Source organism: Eumetopias jubatus, unplaced genomic scaffold (genome assembly GCF_037043125.1).
Source record: "Eumetopias jubatus isolate StellerSeaLion01/CBP00866 unplaced genomic scaffold, mEumJub1_p1.0 scaffold_7, whole genome shotgun sequence".
NCBI classification, from domain to species: domain Eukaryota; kingdom Metazoa; phylum Chordata; class Mammalia; order Carnivora; family Otariidae; genus Eumetopias; species Eumetopias jubatus.
In genome coordinates this window covers 120,505,761-120,524,834 of record NW_028274813.1, presented here as the reverse complement: position 1 = coordinate 120,524,834, position 19,074 = coordinate 120,505,761, and the positions used below count along the sequence as shown (strand labels likewise).

Below are 19,074 nucleotides of genomic sequence, written 5' to 3'. Positions count from 1 at the left end.
GGCTAATGCCGGGCAATCACAACCCCAGCACAGAACACTATTTGAATTTAGTCAGCTCATTTCAGGCTGAACCTCAGGCTAGGAGCTCAGTGTTTTGCAGGCCTTCTGTCAGGGTGGATTTTGTCCAGCTTCACTCTGTGTCATGATGTGGCTGGAACGCTCGCTACGTCTCCTCCTTTCCTTTAGAGGGATAATCCACCCAGGAGAGGGCCTTCTTACCATCTGCAGCTCCCCATCTCATTTTTACTGACAGCTCACTTTATAACACTCAGCTTTATATCTTCATTGGAACTAGGAGATGAATTTAATCTCACACTTTCCAAAAATCTGCGGTCATGGAGATCAGGGCCAACATGGTTGGGGTTTTGTGTGCCTGAGAGTAGCCAGCAGAATTCTTCGACCGTTAATGACTCCTGCAGATCAAGGAGCTCATGTCCAGCCTTTGAGTTTTCCCAGAAAAGTTCCCAGCCTGCCTGTCAGGCATAATCAGGGATGTCTCCTCATGCCTGTTACACAGTCTGTCCAGGACGCTTGGATTCCTGCAGATGCTCCAGGGGCAGAGTGCAGTCAAAGGAAAATAGCCAAGCATAGCCGCGTGCAGATGGCAGCCCCCAGTGCCAGACGGTTTTGTTGTGCTTTATCAGCTTTCCTGGGGTTCGGGTTCTGTTGTGTCCTTTGTTCAAGGTGGTCAAAGAACCATTGAATATCCATAAATCCAAGTGTAGGTTTCAGAGTAGAAGACCTGTAGGAGTGTCTGCTCTGACACCACATTTTAGAAATGAGGCAGTGAAAACCCAAGGTTTAGAGATAGAGCTGGGGTCAGAAAGGCAGGTGCCTCAACCCCTAGCCTTGTTTGTTTTTTTTACACAAAAATTTCCTCTCTCAACCTCAGATCAGGTCCACTAAGGATGGTGATATTTACAAAATAAAAGGGAAAAAAAGGGAGGAAAGGAAAATCATTTAAATAAAGTAGGGGTTGAACTGTGGACTTTCTTCTGTAGGAGATCTAAAAGCCCTTCTGTTCGTATAAAAGCAAATGTGAATAAAGCGATAACATGCAGGACAGAGATCTTTGCGGTGATGTAGTATTTCTCTATCTCGATCGCGGTGATGTGTGATAGATGCTGTTGAATGTGGTACAAATGCTCACATTGTACCAATGGCAATTTCCTGGCCTTGATATTGTACTCTAGTTACATAAGATGTAACCATTCCTTTGGGTAAAACTGGATAAACAGTATATAGGACCTCTCTACTATTTTGGCACCTTCCTCTGAATCTCTGGTTATTTCAATGCAAAAAGTTTATTTTTAAAAAAGCAAATTCAAAATTCATGGTGATTTTGTCTAAATAAAAGACTGGGTTTAAGATCTTCTCAATGGATGATAAAATGAGTAACATATCTTTACCTTGAATAATAGCGGCATCATGAAAAAATATGAAGAAAGAGACAGTTTCTCTTTCCCCTTATTGTAGAAAGGGCTCCAAAGAGTTGAATAGACCTAATTGGACCTAACCAATGAAGTTAGGACCTAACCACTTTAGCTGTGGACAACTAAAAAGCTTACATATGTATTCCACCAAACTAGGTGGATATCTTGTTATCATGGTGATATCATACACTGATATATGTAGTGAATTATATTTTGGAATAGAATGCTTTTAAGACAGCCCTGTCATTTAAATTCTCTTTTTAAATTTTAGTTATTGAATCAAAAACACTTCAAGGAAGCAAAAGAGAACACAGCTTTAATAGCCCGGGAGTTTTCGTCATAGAAAACACCACAGTTGAATTTCAGAGGGGCTCAGAGAGGCAGACCTTTAAGATTCCAGGACCTCTGATGGCTGATTTCATCTTCAAGGTAGGATGAGCCTCTTCGTCAGCGTCCTGCCTCCGAAGCTCGGCATGTCTTGAATTTCCAAAACATTGAGTGTGTTCTGGAGAAAGTCATCAGTAATTATTTCTGCACTGAGCCTGTATCACTGATATTTCCGATGTGGCAGTGGGTTCCTAAACATTGTTCATCTCTCTCCAGTGTCTGCTCCTCAACCCCACTAATTAAGAAACAGACTTCACTTTTACAGGGGCGAGATTGTTTTCGCATTTGTAGACTTCGGTCGTGTTCAGTTTTATTTATTTATTTTTTGGAAGATTTAAAAAAAAATTTTTTTTATATTATTTATTTGAGAGAGAGAATGAGATAGAGAGAGAGAGAGAGCACGAGAGGGAAGAGGGTCAGAGGGAGAAGCAGACTCCCTGCTGAGCTGGGAGCCCCATGCGGGACTCGATCCTGGGACTCCAGGATCATGACCCGAGCCGAAGGCAGTCGCTTAACCAACTGAGCCACCCAGGCACCCAGATTTTTTTTAATTTTTTGACAGGGAGAGAGACAGCGAGAGAGGGAACACAAGCAGGGGGAGTGGGAGAGGGAGAAGCAGGCTCTCCGCGGAGCAGGGAGCCCCGACGCGGGGCTCGATCTCAGGACCTTGGGATCATGACCTGAGCGGAAGGCAGATGCTTAACGACTGAGCCACCCAGGCGCCCCTTGGTCGTGTTCAGTTTTGAACCTCTAGACGGAGTTTGGTGAAGTGGTCCGTGGTGAAATGCTCCCCATCTTAAGCCGGTGCCGTGCGCTCTGCACGCGCTCTCTGTCCTTGCAGAGCACAGCAGAGAAGACAGAGCCCCGACCCTTCCCCTCCTTGTTTCCTCAGTTGTGTCTCATCCCGCGCTCTTGTTGGCCACTGTCACAAGGGACCCTTCTAAGAACCTCTTGTGGGTAACCGTGAGCCTATGTCCCCTCCCCGGGGGAATCCCATCTTTCCCTCAGTCAGTGGACATGAAGTGTAGTGGCCGATATATCTCCAAGGTGACACAGTGTGAAAGTTTTGATAAAATTCAAAATACTTCAGACATAAGAAAAGGAAAAGGTGTTTCAGTGGGTCGTTTTGTCCCATCCCTTTTTGGAAACTCCTTCCAAATGGAAATGGAGGAAAGCAAGTAGCCCTTATTGCCAGGAATAGATTTACCTGTGCAAAGACCCAATGCCTTCAAAAAGAACTGTCTGCGTGCCACATATTCGTTTGTCAAAGGATGTTCCTGGTCCCAGACCCCTGTCCCGTGCTCCCAATTCAGCCTGCAGCGTGGCCAGCCAAGTGATGAGCTGCACAGCATGGTTGGGCTGAAATTTTGAGTTTTAAATGGTCAACCTTTAAAAATCAAGGATTGTAACATAAAAATGCCGGGATTCTTTTCCTGCTTTTCATTAAAAATGGGAAGATCTGACTACTAGCTTACCCGTGGTCATAGTAGCAGTTGGCTACTTCCCATCGGGGCACACTGTCTCATGTGCCATGGTCCACACCGCTCCCTATTGTCTTCCTAACATTGGAGGCACGAGTGTCAGTTCATAGATGTTGAGGTTGTCATTCAGACATTACCTGCCATTCGTAGACACTTAAATGACTTCTGTGTCAGACCCTTAAAGCATCTACCTAGTGTTATTCTTGGATGATAGCATTGCAAAAGACTTTGGGAAGCCAAAGTTGTCATCTGTCTTTCCTTCTTTCTCTCTGGTGCATTGTTATGCATGTGATCTTCACTTGTTTTGTTCCTTTTAGGGTTTTCCCATTTGATTTCCAAGTAGTAACACACACACACACACACACACATACACACACACAAACTGTATATTTCTGCAGGTGTGTGTTTACACATTTTTTTTAAGATTTGGATATACCCCAAACTGAAAACATGAGAAAACGATGCTTCTCTTAGAAGGGTTTGGTGCTTTGGGGGAGTGATCTTAGCTTTATTTAGAATATTCCAATACTTAAAACAATTCTTAAAGAGAGGAATATAGTTTCCTATATCACTTGCATACTTAAAAATTATTGTACACTTTCTTGTCCAAATGACGTGTTCACCTCTGAACAGAATACATTCCAGGAGCATGTTGCCCAAGTCCGAATTAGTACTGTCTTCTATTTTCCACTCTGGGTTCTGGTTTCCTCAGATTTAATAAACAATCCTGGGCTTTCACTTCAGCCCCCGGGAAGCTTTTAATCTCTCTTGACTGAAAGGTTTTTAAAAAATATATATCCATCAAAGAAGGTGTTCCATACAACTGTCTGACTCACGCAGGACTAAAGCCTGATTCTCGTGCCTACGTCCGTTTGCTTTCACAAATGTACTGTGCACTTGGTGGGAGAGAATTTGGCAAAATCAGACACTGTGATGAAGCAAGAATGACTCTGATGTTGTTTTTTCCCTGACTTATAAGCTTGTCCAAATAATGTGGGTTTCTAGGAAATATACTTTTCCATCGGTTATTTTTCTTTCTCTCTCTCTCTCTCTCTCTCTTTTTTTTTTTTTTTTTTTTTTTTTTTTTTGCTGGGAGCTCCGTAGTATGACCCAGCCTGTGTTGTTGCTAAGGTGGGGACCTTCACTTCCACTCACGTCTTCGTGGCTCATCACACAATCAAGTCATGGCCGTACTTTGAGCAGGAGGTTAAAAGTGCCGGTCAGGTCACTGATGATGGTCAGCCATGTGTCTTGCTGTATTTCTTTCCATTTTCATCAACCAAAAGCAGTTGGTCTAAAAATGGGACCCCTGCCTTCAACCTGAGGCTGCAGAATGGAGACCGGGTCTGCCTGCCCAGTGCTAACGTAGCACAGTCATGGGTGCCCCGAGGGATACTGAGGCACACTCTTTCGTTCGGTCATAGATTAGACCTTACTTCATGGACTTTTAATAAACACACTGTTGAAAACCACTGTCTTCTGACATCGTGAATGACTTCTGAAGACATCAGTGGGATGTTAGATTTGTTTATGGTCATTGTTCAGATTGTAAAGCCTAGCAATTCACTGCACCAGTGAGACAAAAATTTTTCTCCAACTTTTTCAGAAGCTATATTTTCATGATTGGACCATTCTTGAAAATGGCATTTTTTTTTTCTTCCCAGTGGGTTTCTTGTTATAGATTCTTGTTTTCCCGAATGATCTATTCTCACGGATGACCTCTGTCACAGCACTATGGAGTCACGGTATTTTGCGTGAGAGCCCCTGAAGTATTATTTCTCTTTTTAAATGTGTGTATGCTGCCACCAGGTAGCAGTAGAGAGTCTTGATCAAGTCCCTCGTGCCGTATGCCCTGTTGATTGGAGGGTATGATAGACACTATCTGTTCAGTGAGAATTTACTGAACATCTGCATCTGCAAGTAGATGCTTGTGAATATCAATTTTAAGTATATGCCCATGAGAATAAAATGAAATGGCTTTGGTAAAGACCTCTTTCCATGGTTCACTATTTTTAACTCTGCTGGTAGCTTTCCCTCTCTTTCACAACATATCCATCTTCAGGGAGAGAATAAAGTTCCTCTTCCTCACGGTCTGAAATCTTCCTTTGTGTTCCAGTTGTCTCTCATCTTTCTCCCGGTCGGATATTTTGTGTGTCTGTAGGAAACTGTTTTCTGATTGGTCTTTCCACTTGTGTTCAGCGAGGCAAGCCTCTGCCTTCCGTTTCCCTCAACCTCAGCTCTAGGTACATGTTACGTTCTCTCCTCACACAATCTCTCTTTTCTTTCTGGGCGGTTACCATAGCGCATCTCACTGATCCAGGGATGCGAGGGTTTGAATCTGCCTGTTTTCCTTTATCTCAAAGAACGGGCTGTAGCCTTGCCAGGTGGTACAGATGGTGACTGAACTTACACCTTCACAGGAACACAGCAAGACCCGGTTTTTAGGGTCGGTGCCTGTATCAGTTTCCCGAGGCCACTGTAAAGGCACCCTCAGCTGGGTGACTTCAATGACAGACCGTAGACAATTGCTGACTCACGGCTCTGGACGCTGCAAGTCCAAGATCAAGGTGTCGGCAGGACTGGTTCCTTCTGAGGGCTGAGGGAGAGTCTGTTTCATGCCTCGCCCCCCAGCTGCTTGTGTCCTCAGGCATTCTGCCTCAGCCTTGACACTGGCTTCTGTCTGTGCACGTCTGCCTCTGCACCAAATTTCCCTTTTTTCTGAGGACACCAGTCCTATTAGATTGGACCCACCCTAATGACCTCACCTTACCTTGACTGGATCTGCGAAGACCCTATTTCTAACTAAGATTATATTCTGAGGGACCGTGGGTTAAAATGTAAGCATTTCTTTTGGAGGGGGGGGCACAATTCAACCCATAAGAGTACCTAACAGAAAAGCAAATTGACCTATTTCATCGTGCCTCAGAGTTCCCTTCAACCTGAGCGTTTGCCGCTAACCACAGAGGCAGAGACTTTTGAAATCTCACTTGATATTTGCTGTCATGTGGGCTGTTGAGGGAAATTTCTTGGTGAAAGCAGTTCAAATACTGTTCTAGTAGTTACCAGAATTCCCAGCTAAATTATATGTGTAAACCGGATATACACATTTATGTTCAACTTTTGATTATTAAGGTAGGATCTTCTTCTTCTCCTTCTTCTCCATCTTCATCTTCTCCTCCATCTCCTTCTCCTCCTCCTTCTTCTCCATCTTCATCTTCTCCTCCATCTCCTTCTCCTCCTTCTTCTTCTCCATCTTCATCTTCTCCTCCATCTCCTTCTCCTCCTTCTTCTCCATCTTCATCTTCTCCTCCATCTCCTCCTCCTCCTTCTTCTTCTCCATCTTCATCTTCTCCTCCATCTCCTTCTCCTCCTTCTTCTCCATCTTCATCTTCTCCTCCATCTCCTCCTCCTCCTCCTTCTTCTCCATCTTCATCTTCTCCTCCATCTCCTCCTTCTTCCTCTGCATCTTCATCTTCTCCTCCATCTCCTCCTTCTTCTTCTCCATCTTCATCTTCTCCTCCATCTCCTTCTCCTCCTTCTTCTTCTCCATCTTCATCTTCTCCATCTCCTTCTCCTCCTTCTTCTTCTCCATCTTCATCTTCTCCTCCATCTCCTCCTTCTTCTTCTCCATCTTCATCTTCTCCTCCTTCTCCTCCTTCTTCTCCTCCATCTTCATCTTCTCCTCCATCTCCTCCTCCTCCTCCTTCTCCATCTTCATCTTCTCCTCCATCTCCTTCTCCTTCTTCTTCCCCCATTCTCCTTCTCCTCTTCGTCTTTAGTTTAGACTTTTGTCTTGAGAATCAGACTGATGGAGAGAAATAAGACTTTTTCTAAATTGATTCAGCTCCATTGATGTCAAGGGCCAAGCTCGGAGACTAAGTCTAAGTGTTTCTTCTCCAGTATGGAGGGGATGCCTGTTTGCCCATAAGGCTGCGCTGTGGACTTCGTGTCTTCAGCACCGTGTGTTCAGGAGGAGCGTGCCCTGTAGTGAGGGAGCTCAGCAAGGATGTGCAAGGAGATAGGAAGAGCCAAGGCAGTGAGACACATGTCATGACAGTGGTCACTCTCCAGAGCAGGGAATCATATAAACTAGGTTTAAAGCAAAGGCAGAAAAGGAGCTTTTGCTCCACTTTTCATCTAGAACTCCAAGAGGAAAATGCCCCGTATGGTATCTACTTCCATAGGCAACAACCTGAGGAAGCCATCTCAGAATGAAATTGGCTTTAATGTCCTGAAATGTTTAGCCATGGGTTGAATGTGAGTTCAGCTCCCTGGAGGCTCCCTCAGCCCCCACGTGGCATGGAAGGTATCTGGAAAATTCCCTGTGCTCTTTGCTGGCCAAGTTTGGAGGGGCTGACATGGTGGGGGCAAAATGACCCTGTAGCGGAGAGGTAAAGGTAGAGTTTCCATATGTCCTAGTTTGTTCATAGATGACCCATTTTATGCTTGTGGCCCTGGCTTAATTCTTTCCTTTCACTCTCAAAATCATCCTGGCTTGGACAGGAAAGCATATGATCTCCCTGGGGAAGGAGCTCTAAGTCAGGCCAGGGAGCAGGCAGGAGTCACAGGCACACCACAGAGAACCTGCAGCACAAGCAGAATGTGGAATGGGCCAGTCACCAAAGGAATCCACCCTCCACTGGCCAGCAAAGAACACGGCTGAGTTCACTGGTTCTGAAGCTCCCTGCGGTCCTTCCAGTGGCTAGAGGGACAAGGAACACAGCTGTGGGCCCAAGGACCGGATGAAGACCTTCACACTCGGATCCAAGCCATACCCCCTTTCTGGACTCTCATGTCCTAGGGGGAAAACCACCATGGAGGAGATCGGTCTGAAGGACGGGACAGCTGAAAGGCTGGCTGTTTCCCCACCTGATAGAGCATTACCCAAAGGGATGCAGTGTTATATGCCAACTTCTAAAAAGGTAAATTGGCTTGTCATTGCCCTACATTTGGAGTAGAAGGCTACCATGCAGAGAAGACAATGTCCAGAAGCCCATTAGATTTTTATTTCTTGTGAACCTTCCCAGCCAGGAAAATTTTTTCTCAAGAGCTCCACAGCAGACCTTTTATCACCTCTTGTTGACAAGACTTGGGTCACATGCTCACTCTAAACCATTCCCTGGGCATTAGTCCTTCTGGGTGCTTCAGAAAGCAGATGCCAAGACAGGATTAGATATGTGAGACATTTAGGAGCGGGATACCCTCAAGGAAGAGGCAAGATGGAGCTGAGAGAGGCCTGGAGAGCCGTCCAGCTGCAGGGAAGCTCTGACCACAAGTGGAGGAGAGAGGGATAGAAGGCCAGTTGGGTTGGGAATGTCTTAGATTGGAGAGCGGTTCTAGAGAATTCAGCAACGCTGCAGGGGAGGCCCTGAGCCAGAGTCATCTATCGTATGACACAGTGTCTCTGAGGAAATGGCCTGCTTCAGATCCCCTGGGCAGGAGCAGCGCACAGAGAGCTGGACCTGGGATGGGCACTGCCAATCAGGTACACTCTCTGCGGTTGTATGAGTGAGAGATGCAGTCTCATTCTCTTGGGGCCCACACCTGGTGAGGCAGCTGTGCCTGCCATGATCACATGGGACAGTCAGGCGTTATGGAAGACACATGGGGAAAGAATGAACACCGGAATAAAAGTGAGCCTTTGGCAGGATGGGAAAGGGAAGTGGATATTGGTCAGCAATTAAATGCATCTGCTTCAGTAAGGTCATCTCTTTATGGAAAACATCTGGGTTTAATGCCTTTTCTTTCTTTCTCTTCCTCTTTTTTTTCCTTTTTTTTTTTTTTTTTTTGGTGATAATGGGTGGGACTCAGCAAACCATTTCAGTCCCTCTTAGGCTTATTGATTTATTTAGGGTTTTAATTTTGAACCAGTTGTGAAATTTATATTTTGCTAGGGAAGTATCCAGTTCATCTAATTCTTTCAGACTTTTCAAATGTAATCATAGTATTGCCTTATCATAAAAAATATCTCATTTTACCTGTAACTATGTCTCTTCCGTTGGTTCCTTGTCCAATATTTGTTTTGTTCAAATCATCCAAAGATTTGTCTCTGAGACATCTAAGAACCAGATTTTTGTCTGATTAACTCAGAGTTTAGAAACTATTCAATTTATGTGAATTTTTATTTTTGTTTCTTTCCTTTATCTTCACATGAACTTATTTCGGTTTTGTATTTTTAGCTTCTAGAGCTCAGTTCTTAATGCATTTTATTTTCAATCTTTTTTTTTCTCTGTTACATGTTTTCAGTTTTCCCATACAGAAGCTCTTAATGTTGTTGTAGTGTAAGCTATCAGTTTTTAATTTTATGCTTAGACTATTTGTATTTGTATGCTAGGAAATCTGCCTCATTCATGGTCGTGAAACTATTCTTCTGTGTTTGCTTCTGGAAGACTTATTGTTTTACCTGTCATATTATGAGCTACAATCTACCTGGAGTTGATTTTTGCACATGTTGTGAAGTAGAATCATTCTCTTTTTCCACATGACTATCCAATTGACCCAGCACCGTTAGGGGAAAAGACAGTCCTTTCCCCATTTGTCTTAAAGCCCAAACCGTATGTGTGTGGGTCTGTTCCTGGACTCTCTTCTGTTTTATTGATCTGTCTGTGCAGTATCCTTGGTGACTTAGTTACTGCAGCATTAAAACAGATATTTACTTCTGTAAATTTTCCCCCTTTGTTCTTGAAGATGATCTTTGATATTCTTGACTCCTTGCATTTTCATATCAAACTTTTAAGTGTGCCTGTCAATTTTTATAAAATTCTTTTGGATTTTGATTGGAATTGTATTGAATTTCTCTATCAGTTTGGAGAGAACTGAAAACTTTCCAATACTAATTTTTCCAGTCCATAGTTATGGTATATCCCTCATCATTCAGTTAAATTGTGTTGTAATTTTCATAGCGGTATAATCTTTGATTTATGGAATATTGAGAAGTGTTTTATCCAAGTATGTAGAAATTTTCCAGTAATCTTATTATTATTTTATAGCTTAATTCCACTGTAGTCAAAGAACATACTCTATATTATATCAATTTTTTTGAAATCTGTTGAAACTTAATTGGTGGCTCAGAACATAGCAAATATTAGAAGATATGCATCATCTCTTGTTGTTGGGCAGTATTCATATGTCACATTGATCATGTTGTTATTAATGGTTTTATTAAAAATAATAGCCTACTGGTTTTTGTCTGTTCATTCTAGTAGTTACCATAAGAGATATGGTAAAACTGCCACTGTGACTGTACTTTCGTCTAATATTTTTCTATTCTTGTTAATTTTGAATTATTTATCTTTGAGGCTAGTTGTTAAGTACATTAACATTTAGAGTCATTACCTCTTCTAGTGACGTGACTGTTTTACCATTCTGAAACGATTTTCTTTCAGCATTTCTAAGGTAGCTCTCCAGTGTCTTCTGGCTTCCATTAATTCTGTAGAGAAGTTAGCTGTCAGTCTTATTTTTATGCCTTAGATGGTAATGTGTCTTTTTCTTTGTCTGCTTTTAAGTGTTTTCTCTTTGGTTTTGGTTTTCATCAATTTGATTGTGATGTAATTGGTGGCTTTCTTCTTCTTGAGGTTCCTGATGCTTCACAACTCTGGCTTGATATCCACCACCAATTTTGGAAGATTCTCATTTATTGCCTCTGCAGATACAGTTTCTATCCTATTCTCTGTGTTCTCTTTTTCTGGGACTATGTTTATACCTTTATCTCTCATGTCTACTTTCTACTTCCTTCTTTTCTGTCCATTTACTGATTCTCTCTTCAAGTGTGTGTAATCCAGGGGCCAGCGGATCTTGGCCAGCAAGTTAATGACCTACTTTTTGTAAGTGGAGTTTTATTGGGACATAGCCACAACCATTTGTTTACAGATTGTGGCTGCGTTTGCACTATATTAGACAATTAAAGAACTGCCATGGGGACAATATGGCCTGAAAACTATGATGTTTGCTATATGGTTCTTTATGAAAATATTTGCTGAACTCCAGTCTAATCCACGGTCAAGTCTATCCACTGAGATACTGATTTAAATTATTGTGCTTCATACTTCTAGAATTGCCATTTTATTCATTTATTTATTCATCTATTTATTTAAGATTTTATTTATTTTATTATTTGAAAGAGAGAGCGCAAATGCACATGAGCAGGGGGAGGGGAGAGGGAGAGGGGCAGGGAGCCCGACTCAGGGCTAGATCCCAGGACTCTGGGATCATGACCTGACCTGAAGGCAGACGCTTAACCAACTGAACCACCCAGGTGCCCCTGCCACTTTATTTTTATTGTAGCTTCTTTGTTTCTAGTGAAATTCTCTGTCTTGTCATTTAGTTTCTTAAGCATTTTAACCATCATATCTTAGCCCAGGCTCTCTAAAAAACAGAACCCTGGGAGCGAGCCATGTGCTAACCCTGATGTTTTAAGACCCTGGGACTGGTATGGAGTATCGTGAAACACCATCCGAAGCCAAAGCTAGAGTTGCAGGGGGCAGTGGTGGTATACCCAGGTGTTTAAATTTCTTTCAGGTGGTGCCAATACCTGGATGTTCTGTAATTCCATTTATAGTCTAGTGCTCCACCTTTTTTGGTTGTTATTAAATTTTATCTTTTTTGTGTGCCTGGTTATTTTTAAGTTTTGCTATATATAGTAGATGAAAGATTATAGATAAAATTTGAGACTGGATTAATTTCTGCTTCTGGTAGAATAGGTTAGCAGCCAGTTACCTTCAGCCATCAAGGAATTGAAATGATCTGAACCTGGTCTTCAGTCCCTTTGAAAATTGGTCAACTTCCAGTTTGCACTTTTTCCTAGGATAGAGCTTTTTGGGGTCTCAGTTGGGTGCTGGGGGCATTTTTTGGTACCGCCTCAGCTTTGGTGGATCTTGAGCTCCAGGGTTTGCTCTCAGCCACACGAGTCTGATGACAGGTCTGCTCAGCTTCTCAGCCGCTCAGTCACCACTCTTGCATGATGGAAAATGCCTTGAGTAGCAACGTGGTGCCAAAGGTGGTGCCAAATGTTATGCTCACCTCTCTGGGCTTCCTTTGTGTCTGGGATCTTGGCCCTGCAAATACTCACTAGTATGGTAGTTCTCTGGTGCCTTCACATACATTAAAAAAACTATTTTAGGCAGTGTTTTCACTTATTCTCACCGGCAGGACTCATCAGAGACATTCTTTCATCACCAGGGAAAAACCCTTTGCACGTGTCTCTGCCTCGGTGACAGCTTGGCTCCTACCCTCCCGCCCGTCCCTGCCTCTCCTCCCCAACGACATATCTCCTGCTGGGGTTTTTATACTGTTTTATGATCAGATACATCAAAATATTATTTTTCAGTCAACTTGTATTTACATTTATGAATAAGCTTTACAGATTGGCTAATGCCAATCTGATTCTCACTGCTTTGTAGGTTAATCATATTTTTTCCTTTCCAATAACTTAAGATTTTTCTTTATCCTGGCTGTTGTACTTTGTAAAAAATGTCTGCTCAGAACTTGCTGAACATTTTTGAATTGAGTACTCCTGTCTTTCGCAAGGTCTAGGAAATTCTCAGCAATTATATCATCAAATATCACCTCTTCATTATTTCCTCTGTGTCTCCAGCTTGAACTCCGTATGTGTGTTGGCATTTCTGGATTGATCCTGCATGAACTCAACTTCTTTTCCTCTTTCTTTTTCTCTTTTGGTTGCATTCTGGGAGTTTCCATGAGGTCATTCATTTGTTCAGTCAGGAGGGAAGAAAAGAGAGAAGTGGGGGGGAGAACTTGCTGCTTGAGTGTGGTCCCTCGGGCGTCCATCCCCTCTTCCCTCTGCCTGCTCACACGCAGTGGTGCCCCTCCTCCTTAGTTCGATGCTGGAGCGCTCATGTGTACGCACCATGTAATTGTGTATGTTTGAGTTTCTGCAGTTGTGCTTTCAGAAGACCTTTTTGGAAGGCTTTACTTCAAGATGTTATTACTGAAAGTGTAAGAATCCCAATTATGTGCTATGTTGCCAATAAACCCAGACTGGCTCAGTCCCGGGTCCCATGGAAATTAAAATCAGATGTATCAGGTAGAAAAAAGAAGTTACACAAACAAACAAGTCCACCTGACACATGTGAGAACTCACTCCCAGGCATGGAATCATCTGGAAAGATGACTCCAGGGAGGCTGGTTGAAGATCTTCTGTGCCCCCATGTATGACAAACCTTAATGAAATGTTATCACATGTTACAATTTTTGGAATCTTCATGTGCCACAGTTTGTTGTGATCGGTATGTGATTGTCTGCATCACTGAAATAGATTCATCGCCTTGGGAAAGGTGCGGGAAGCGCTGGTTCCTTGTATGCAGACACGTGATCGCAGTTCTCTCTGTCCAGACCAGGTACACAGTGGCCAAGGACAGTGTGGTCCAGTTCTTCTTCTACCAGCCGATCAGTCATCAGTGGAGACAAACCGACTTCTTTCCCTGCACTGTAACATGTGGAGGAGGTGAGGCACAGACTGCGTGTATGCTTCGGGCTCAGAGTTAGAAATGACATACTTGTGTTTTTTGAAGCTGACTTTACAACTGGCGTGGTGATTGGGGATGTGTAATCACACGGCATCTTATTCAGTGGCTGGAATGCGGTGGTGTTCCCGAATGCGTGTTTGGCTTTATTCCTGAAGACAGATGAAAACGGGATTTGGAAAACACCTTTTATTTCTAGCAAACAGCTGGATACGTGTTTACATGAGTTCTGGCCTTTCTTGTTTTGTCTTTAAAGCATGTATTATGTTTAATTTTCATGGAGAACCTGAAAAACAGCGGGGCCACGTCACTTGCCCAGTCTGACCGAGGTCATGGATGTGTTGGTTCGAATGTTTAGATTTCTCCTGTCCTCCCTCAGGTGCCAGAGCAGAACTTAGCAGAGAGAGAAAGGGTAGCTGCTAAGTGGTGAGGGGAAGTCCTGCTTTCTGTTTGCTTCGTTCGAGGATTTCACAGATGGTTCGGGAAGGCTGTGGGCCAAGTGTAACCCAGGGCTCCACACACGTACTACACATATTTGCAGGCTCAGGTGGAGGATCATCGTCTGTTTAACATGGGGAAAGTATCTGGAGGAAATGAGGAGGCTACCAGAGCCTCCGTGGAGATAATTCTCTTTTATTGAACTGAAGGTGTAAACTGAAGGTAAATGGTTCTATAAGTGCCAACCCAAGAACCACAGTTACTAGAATTGCTAGAGAGACTTAATGCTGATACTTCCCCTAAAAACACCAGACAACAGTGCCGGGCATTCACATGTATCAAGCCATGGGCTGGGGCACTCATCTTCATGTTTATTCTTCCAAACAACCTTAAGAAAGATCTCTTTTCAGGACTGTTTTTATGTATGAGCAGTGGAAACGTAGAAAGGGTAAACAATGGACTCCCGTGTGCTCAGTGAGCAAACAGCACGGCTAGGAGCTGGCTTCAGGTCCATCTGATGCCAGAGCCCCATGCTCTAGATGGCTCTGCCCTTGTGTCTCCCAAGAACCGTCTACCACCCCTGGGAGCAGGTCAGGGCATGCAGGCTCAGTAGGGTTGTGTTTGAAGGACTACAATAAATCCTCCTCCTGCAGCCCAGCCCAAGTCAGTCCAGCCCCAAACCATTTCTCCCCTGCAGGACTATTGAATATGAGCTTGTTCAGAGAGCCACAAAACTGAGTGTGGTTTCTGCTGCCTCTTCTCCTCTAAACCACAGGCTTATCAAGGAGGGCTCCTCAGTTTTATCCTCAGCCAGGGTCAGGTTCCCGTGCATATGTATGTCAGACCGAAACCTGCGATTTCGGCTCCCAATGAAAGCAGGAGGCAGGTGCTTTCGTGGGGAGCACCGAGTAGCCCAGACCCCAGAAGGAGCTTGTGTTGCCGAGAATGGAAGAGAAATAGTCTGGGGGTTGAATGGGGCTCTAGAAACAAGGTAAAAAGTTAACCTTTCCGGTTTGTCCTTCTTGGACCAGGCGTGGGCAATAGACCACGAGATTATGATCCTACAACAGTGGTTCTCAAAGTGGGTTCCCTGGACCAGCAGCCTCATCACGTGGGAACTTGCTGGAGATGCAGATTCTTGGGCCCCACCCTGGACGTACTGAATCCAAAACTCTGCGAGTGGGGCCTGTCCCTCCAGGAGATTATGGTACATGTTCAAGCTTAAGAACCACTGCTCCCTAAAGCAATGTCTTTGGATATCAGCTGTAGCTGTTTTAACCTTGCTGCTTTTGCCATATCTGTGTTACGCCTACACTATTATTTACTTCCAGTTTTTTCTTTAAATGGACCTTTTAAATAATTAAACATATTCACAAAAAAGGATCTAATATGAGGCCCTCAAAGTGGTAAACTATGATGTCTTTGCCATAAATTGAACATAGTCACAAAAATAAATATGACGGAAACAAAATGCTGGAGATCATCTTTAAGTCCCTGCCAGGCCTCAGTCTATTCTTGATGCTCCCTGAAAGTCAGAACGTGTTTTGTTGAACATGATAAGCATTGCTCCCAGGCAGAAACTCCTTCAGAGCTTTGGGTCACTGATCTTGTAACGGTGACCGCAAGGCAATTCTTACAACACATTTGATCTCGTTGAATGCTGAGGTCAAACAGCATTTGGAATCAAGACCGTGATCTGCATCAATTCCGTGAGTCTCTCCAGACCTGGGCCTCAGGTTCATTTTGGCCAAAAGTGTTCTCTAAAAATTGCATGAGGACATTTACATCAAGAGGCGGTGTGGTCCCAGAGCTCAGGTTCCGGGACCTGGACTCCCTTCTTGGCTTTGCCACTACTTGGCTCTGAGCCTCAGTCTGCTCATCCATAAAACAGGACGATCCCCGCCCCCCGCAGCATTGTTGGGGGACAAAATGACAGGACACATGCCGAGGAGCCTAGTACGGTGCCTGGCATTGGTGGGTGCTCGGGAAACACCTGTTATGTCAGAGTCTAGGCAAACCTGAATTTTGTTAAAAATGCCTCTGCATAATCTACAGCGTTCTGGCTGTCTCCCCTTCTGGCATTCCCTGGGGATGTGTTATGAGATACAGACATGACTCAGTGCTAATAGTAGAAAGCTCTCAGGGGTGAGTGGGACATACCTAGAGCTCCTTACGTATGCATTATATATCCAGAAGCAGAATCCCACCACCTTAAAGTCAGGTGGGCCATGGCTCCAGGGCAGACGGAGTCTCTCATGGACCCCAACATAAAAGCAAAGAGCCGATGGGGCTCTTTTTATTCTTAATCAGCAGGAAAGCCAACATTTCTTTCTTTTTAGTGTATTCGCTAACTCTCACCGCGTTATTCAGAGAGTCTTTCCCATGTAGACACATAAGAGAAAAGAGAAGCTTTCCACTCTGGGAGGGACATTCATAATGGGATTCGGCTTAGTTCGGTTGGTTAAATTCGTGGGAGGAACACAGGTGTGTCTCATACTTGGGTGCTGAAGGAAAGACAGAGTCAGCCCGGCTGGAACCGTAAATGGGAGCACCTAGCAGTCAGACCGCCCGCCAGAGAGTGGTTGTCAGAACAGAAGGGAGACTTCACACTGCTTGTGGGGGACCCCTTGCAGCCTGCCATTTTGTGCCCACTGGCAGAATTTCAACACATTTGTTCATAGTATAGGAAGGCAATCTGCCGTATTTCCTTTGCTTTTAGTTATCTTGGTACTGCCATAAAATTAAAGAGGAAAATTAATTGTCTCTCCTTAAATTATAAACACCTGTATGCTTTTTTTTGTCTCCTAGAAGTATGTTTCCATTTAGAACAAAGGTTTTTCTTTGATTCAAGGAGCTGTAATCTCATTCTCTACTTGTGTTGGAGGAAATAAAAAGACACACATAAAAACCCACAAGGAAAGCATTACCAGAATTTAATTATATTAGTAATCGAGTGTACATGATTTGTGTAAATGCCATTTCTGAGTTTTTGGATAATCAGGTGAGTTCCCTGCTCCCGAAGGTACTCGGACGGAATTTCCTGGTCTTGCCTGCAATCATCTATATGGGACTCTTAAGATCAGTCTGGAGAAAGTTCCAGGATCGCCACTGCCATCTGATATTGTAGACTCTCTGGCAGATACTGGCACCGAATAACATTTTATTGACTCCATTTGGATTTTCGTTCTTGCGGTTTCATCCTTGCTTTTTATAATGCATACCAGTCTGTCCTTCTGCACTCAGCTTACATCCATGCCGTGGCTTGCAGAAAGCTGTCTAGTGGTTTATAAAATCAGATTCCTCTTGACAATCAGGCCCCTAAATGTATTTTTAGAGCTTTAGACCAATTGGCTGAGGCTGAGAACTTAGCTTTGGGCTTTTTAAATTTTTTTCCTGAAGAACTCATTCTGGTTTTGAAAAATTGCCTTTTTTTTTTTTTAACTTAACATGACACTTATGTAGTGACAGGAAACCTGGAATCAGATCTTTCAGGAAATAGAAGCATCATTTTGTGCGTTTTTTTAAATTTACAGCACTCCCCCATTTGGAATGTACACTTTTCCTCAGCGACGGCAATTTGAATTTAATAGAATCGGAAGTGAGTCTTCATCACTTTTCCTCTGAAGGCTTTTGAGGCAGGGGCCGGTAGGGGGGACGGGTTTTGTTCCTCCCTGTAGAGACGGTGCTTACTTCCCCAGTTAAGGAGGTCTGTTGGCCTCAGAGGTGCCCTGGGTTCCCCAGGACAGCAAGAGAGTAAAACGTGGCATATGCTTGCAACGGGATATTATGCGGTGGGAGCAAGCACCAACCTGGCACATGGGTTGCTCTCAATAATGTAATGTTGAGTGAGAGAAGCAGAAAATAGAACAAGATTTTAAATACCTATTTGGTTAAAACAGATACACACAAACAACGTTACACGAGGCAGAGGCATATTGAAGAACATATAACCGATGAACAGGTGTCTCTGGGGGAACCCAGATGGGGGAAAGGATGGGCAGAGAGGGGAAGCGTGAGGAAAGAAGAGGGCGTCTGGCTCGGTGCCAGGGGCACAGTGAGGACATGGGCCAGTGAGTGACCTTCGGCCCCAAGGATCAGGTGTTCTGTAAAAGGAGGCTGCTGTAACTTTCTCGTTAAAAGTGCTAAGACCTCCACAATCAGTTCAAGTAATCTTTCCCGATCTTGGCCACACATTTTAGTCATCTTAGAAGAACCTGAAGATCATTAGGAAAAAAAAAAAAAAGCCAATTTCCTGGACCTAGCCACAGCGTTTCTGGCTTAATTGAATCACAAAGGGACCCAGGCATTGGTGTGTGCCAGAAGCTCCCAGTGGTTCCATTGAGTAGCCAGGGATGAGAACCACTGAGTTAAGTTTCTTAAGGGGGGGAAAAGGGGGCGTGGCAAGGGATCACTGCCACGTGAAAACGCCGCCATGCAGTAGTCAGACTTGCCTTTTCTCTTTCCGTTAGGTTATCAGCTCAACTCTGCTGAGTGTGTGGATATCCGCTTGAAGAGGGTGGTTCCTGACCATTACTGCCATTACTACCCGGAAAACGTGAAGCCAAAACCCAAACTGAAGGAATGCAGCATGGACCCTTGCCCATCGAGGTTTGCATCATCACCCATAGTTTTTACTCTAAAGAAACAAATCAAGTGTGGCCCAGACCCATCAGTCTTTGCAGAGTGACATTTGCACCACGTGACCTTGAACACACGCTGGTGGCCCTTACCTGCATTTGTCACCCAGCTCACGTGGTCCAGCGCTCTCCTGTCTGGCGGTGCGTGCCTGCACTCGGAGATTTGCTCTTCGTCATGACGCTCTTTGAGTATATCCTGCACACCCAATAGGAAAGG

At 44.0% G+C, this 19,074-nt stretch overlaps 1 protein-coding gene across 2 annotated transcripts in view; it reads left to right on the top strand.

Moving 5' to 3' along the window:
- The window catches only part of ADAMTSL3 (ADAMTS like 3), a 355,931-nt gene that overhangs the window by 205,118 nt on the left and 131,739 nt on the right, over positions 1-19,074 (top strand). For both annotated transcript variants that reach the window (XM_088025151.1, XM_088025150.1), the window contains exons 8-10: positions 1,705-1,862; positions 13,652-13,763; positions 18,690-18,828. In XM_088025151.1, coding sequence (XP_087881277.1) covers positions 1,705-1,862; positions 13,652-13,763; positions 18,690-18,828 — 409 coding nt within the window. The remainder of the gene's footprint in view (positions 1-1,704; positions 1,863-13,651; positions 13,764-18,689; positions 18,829-19,074) is intronic.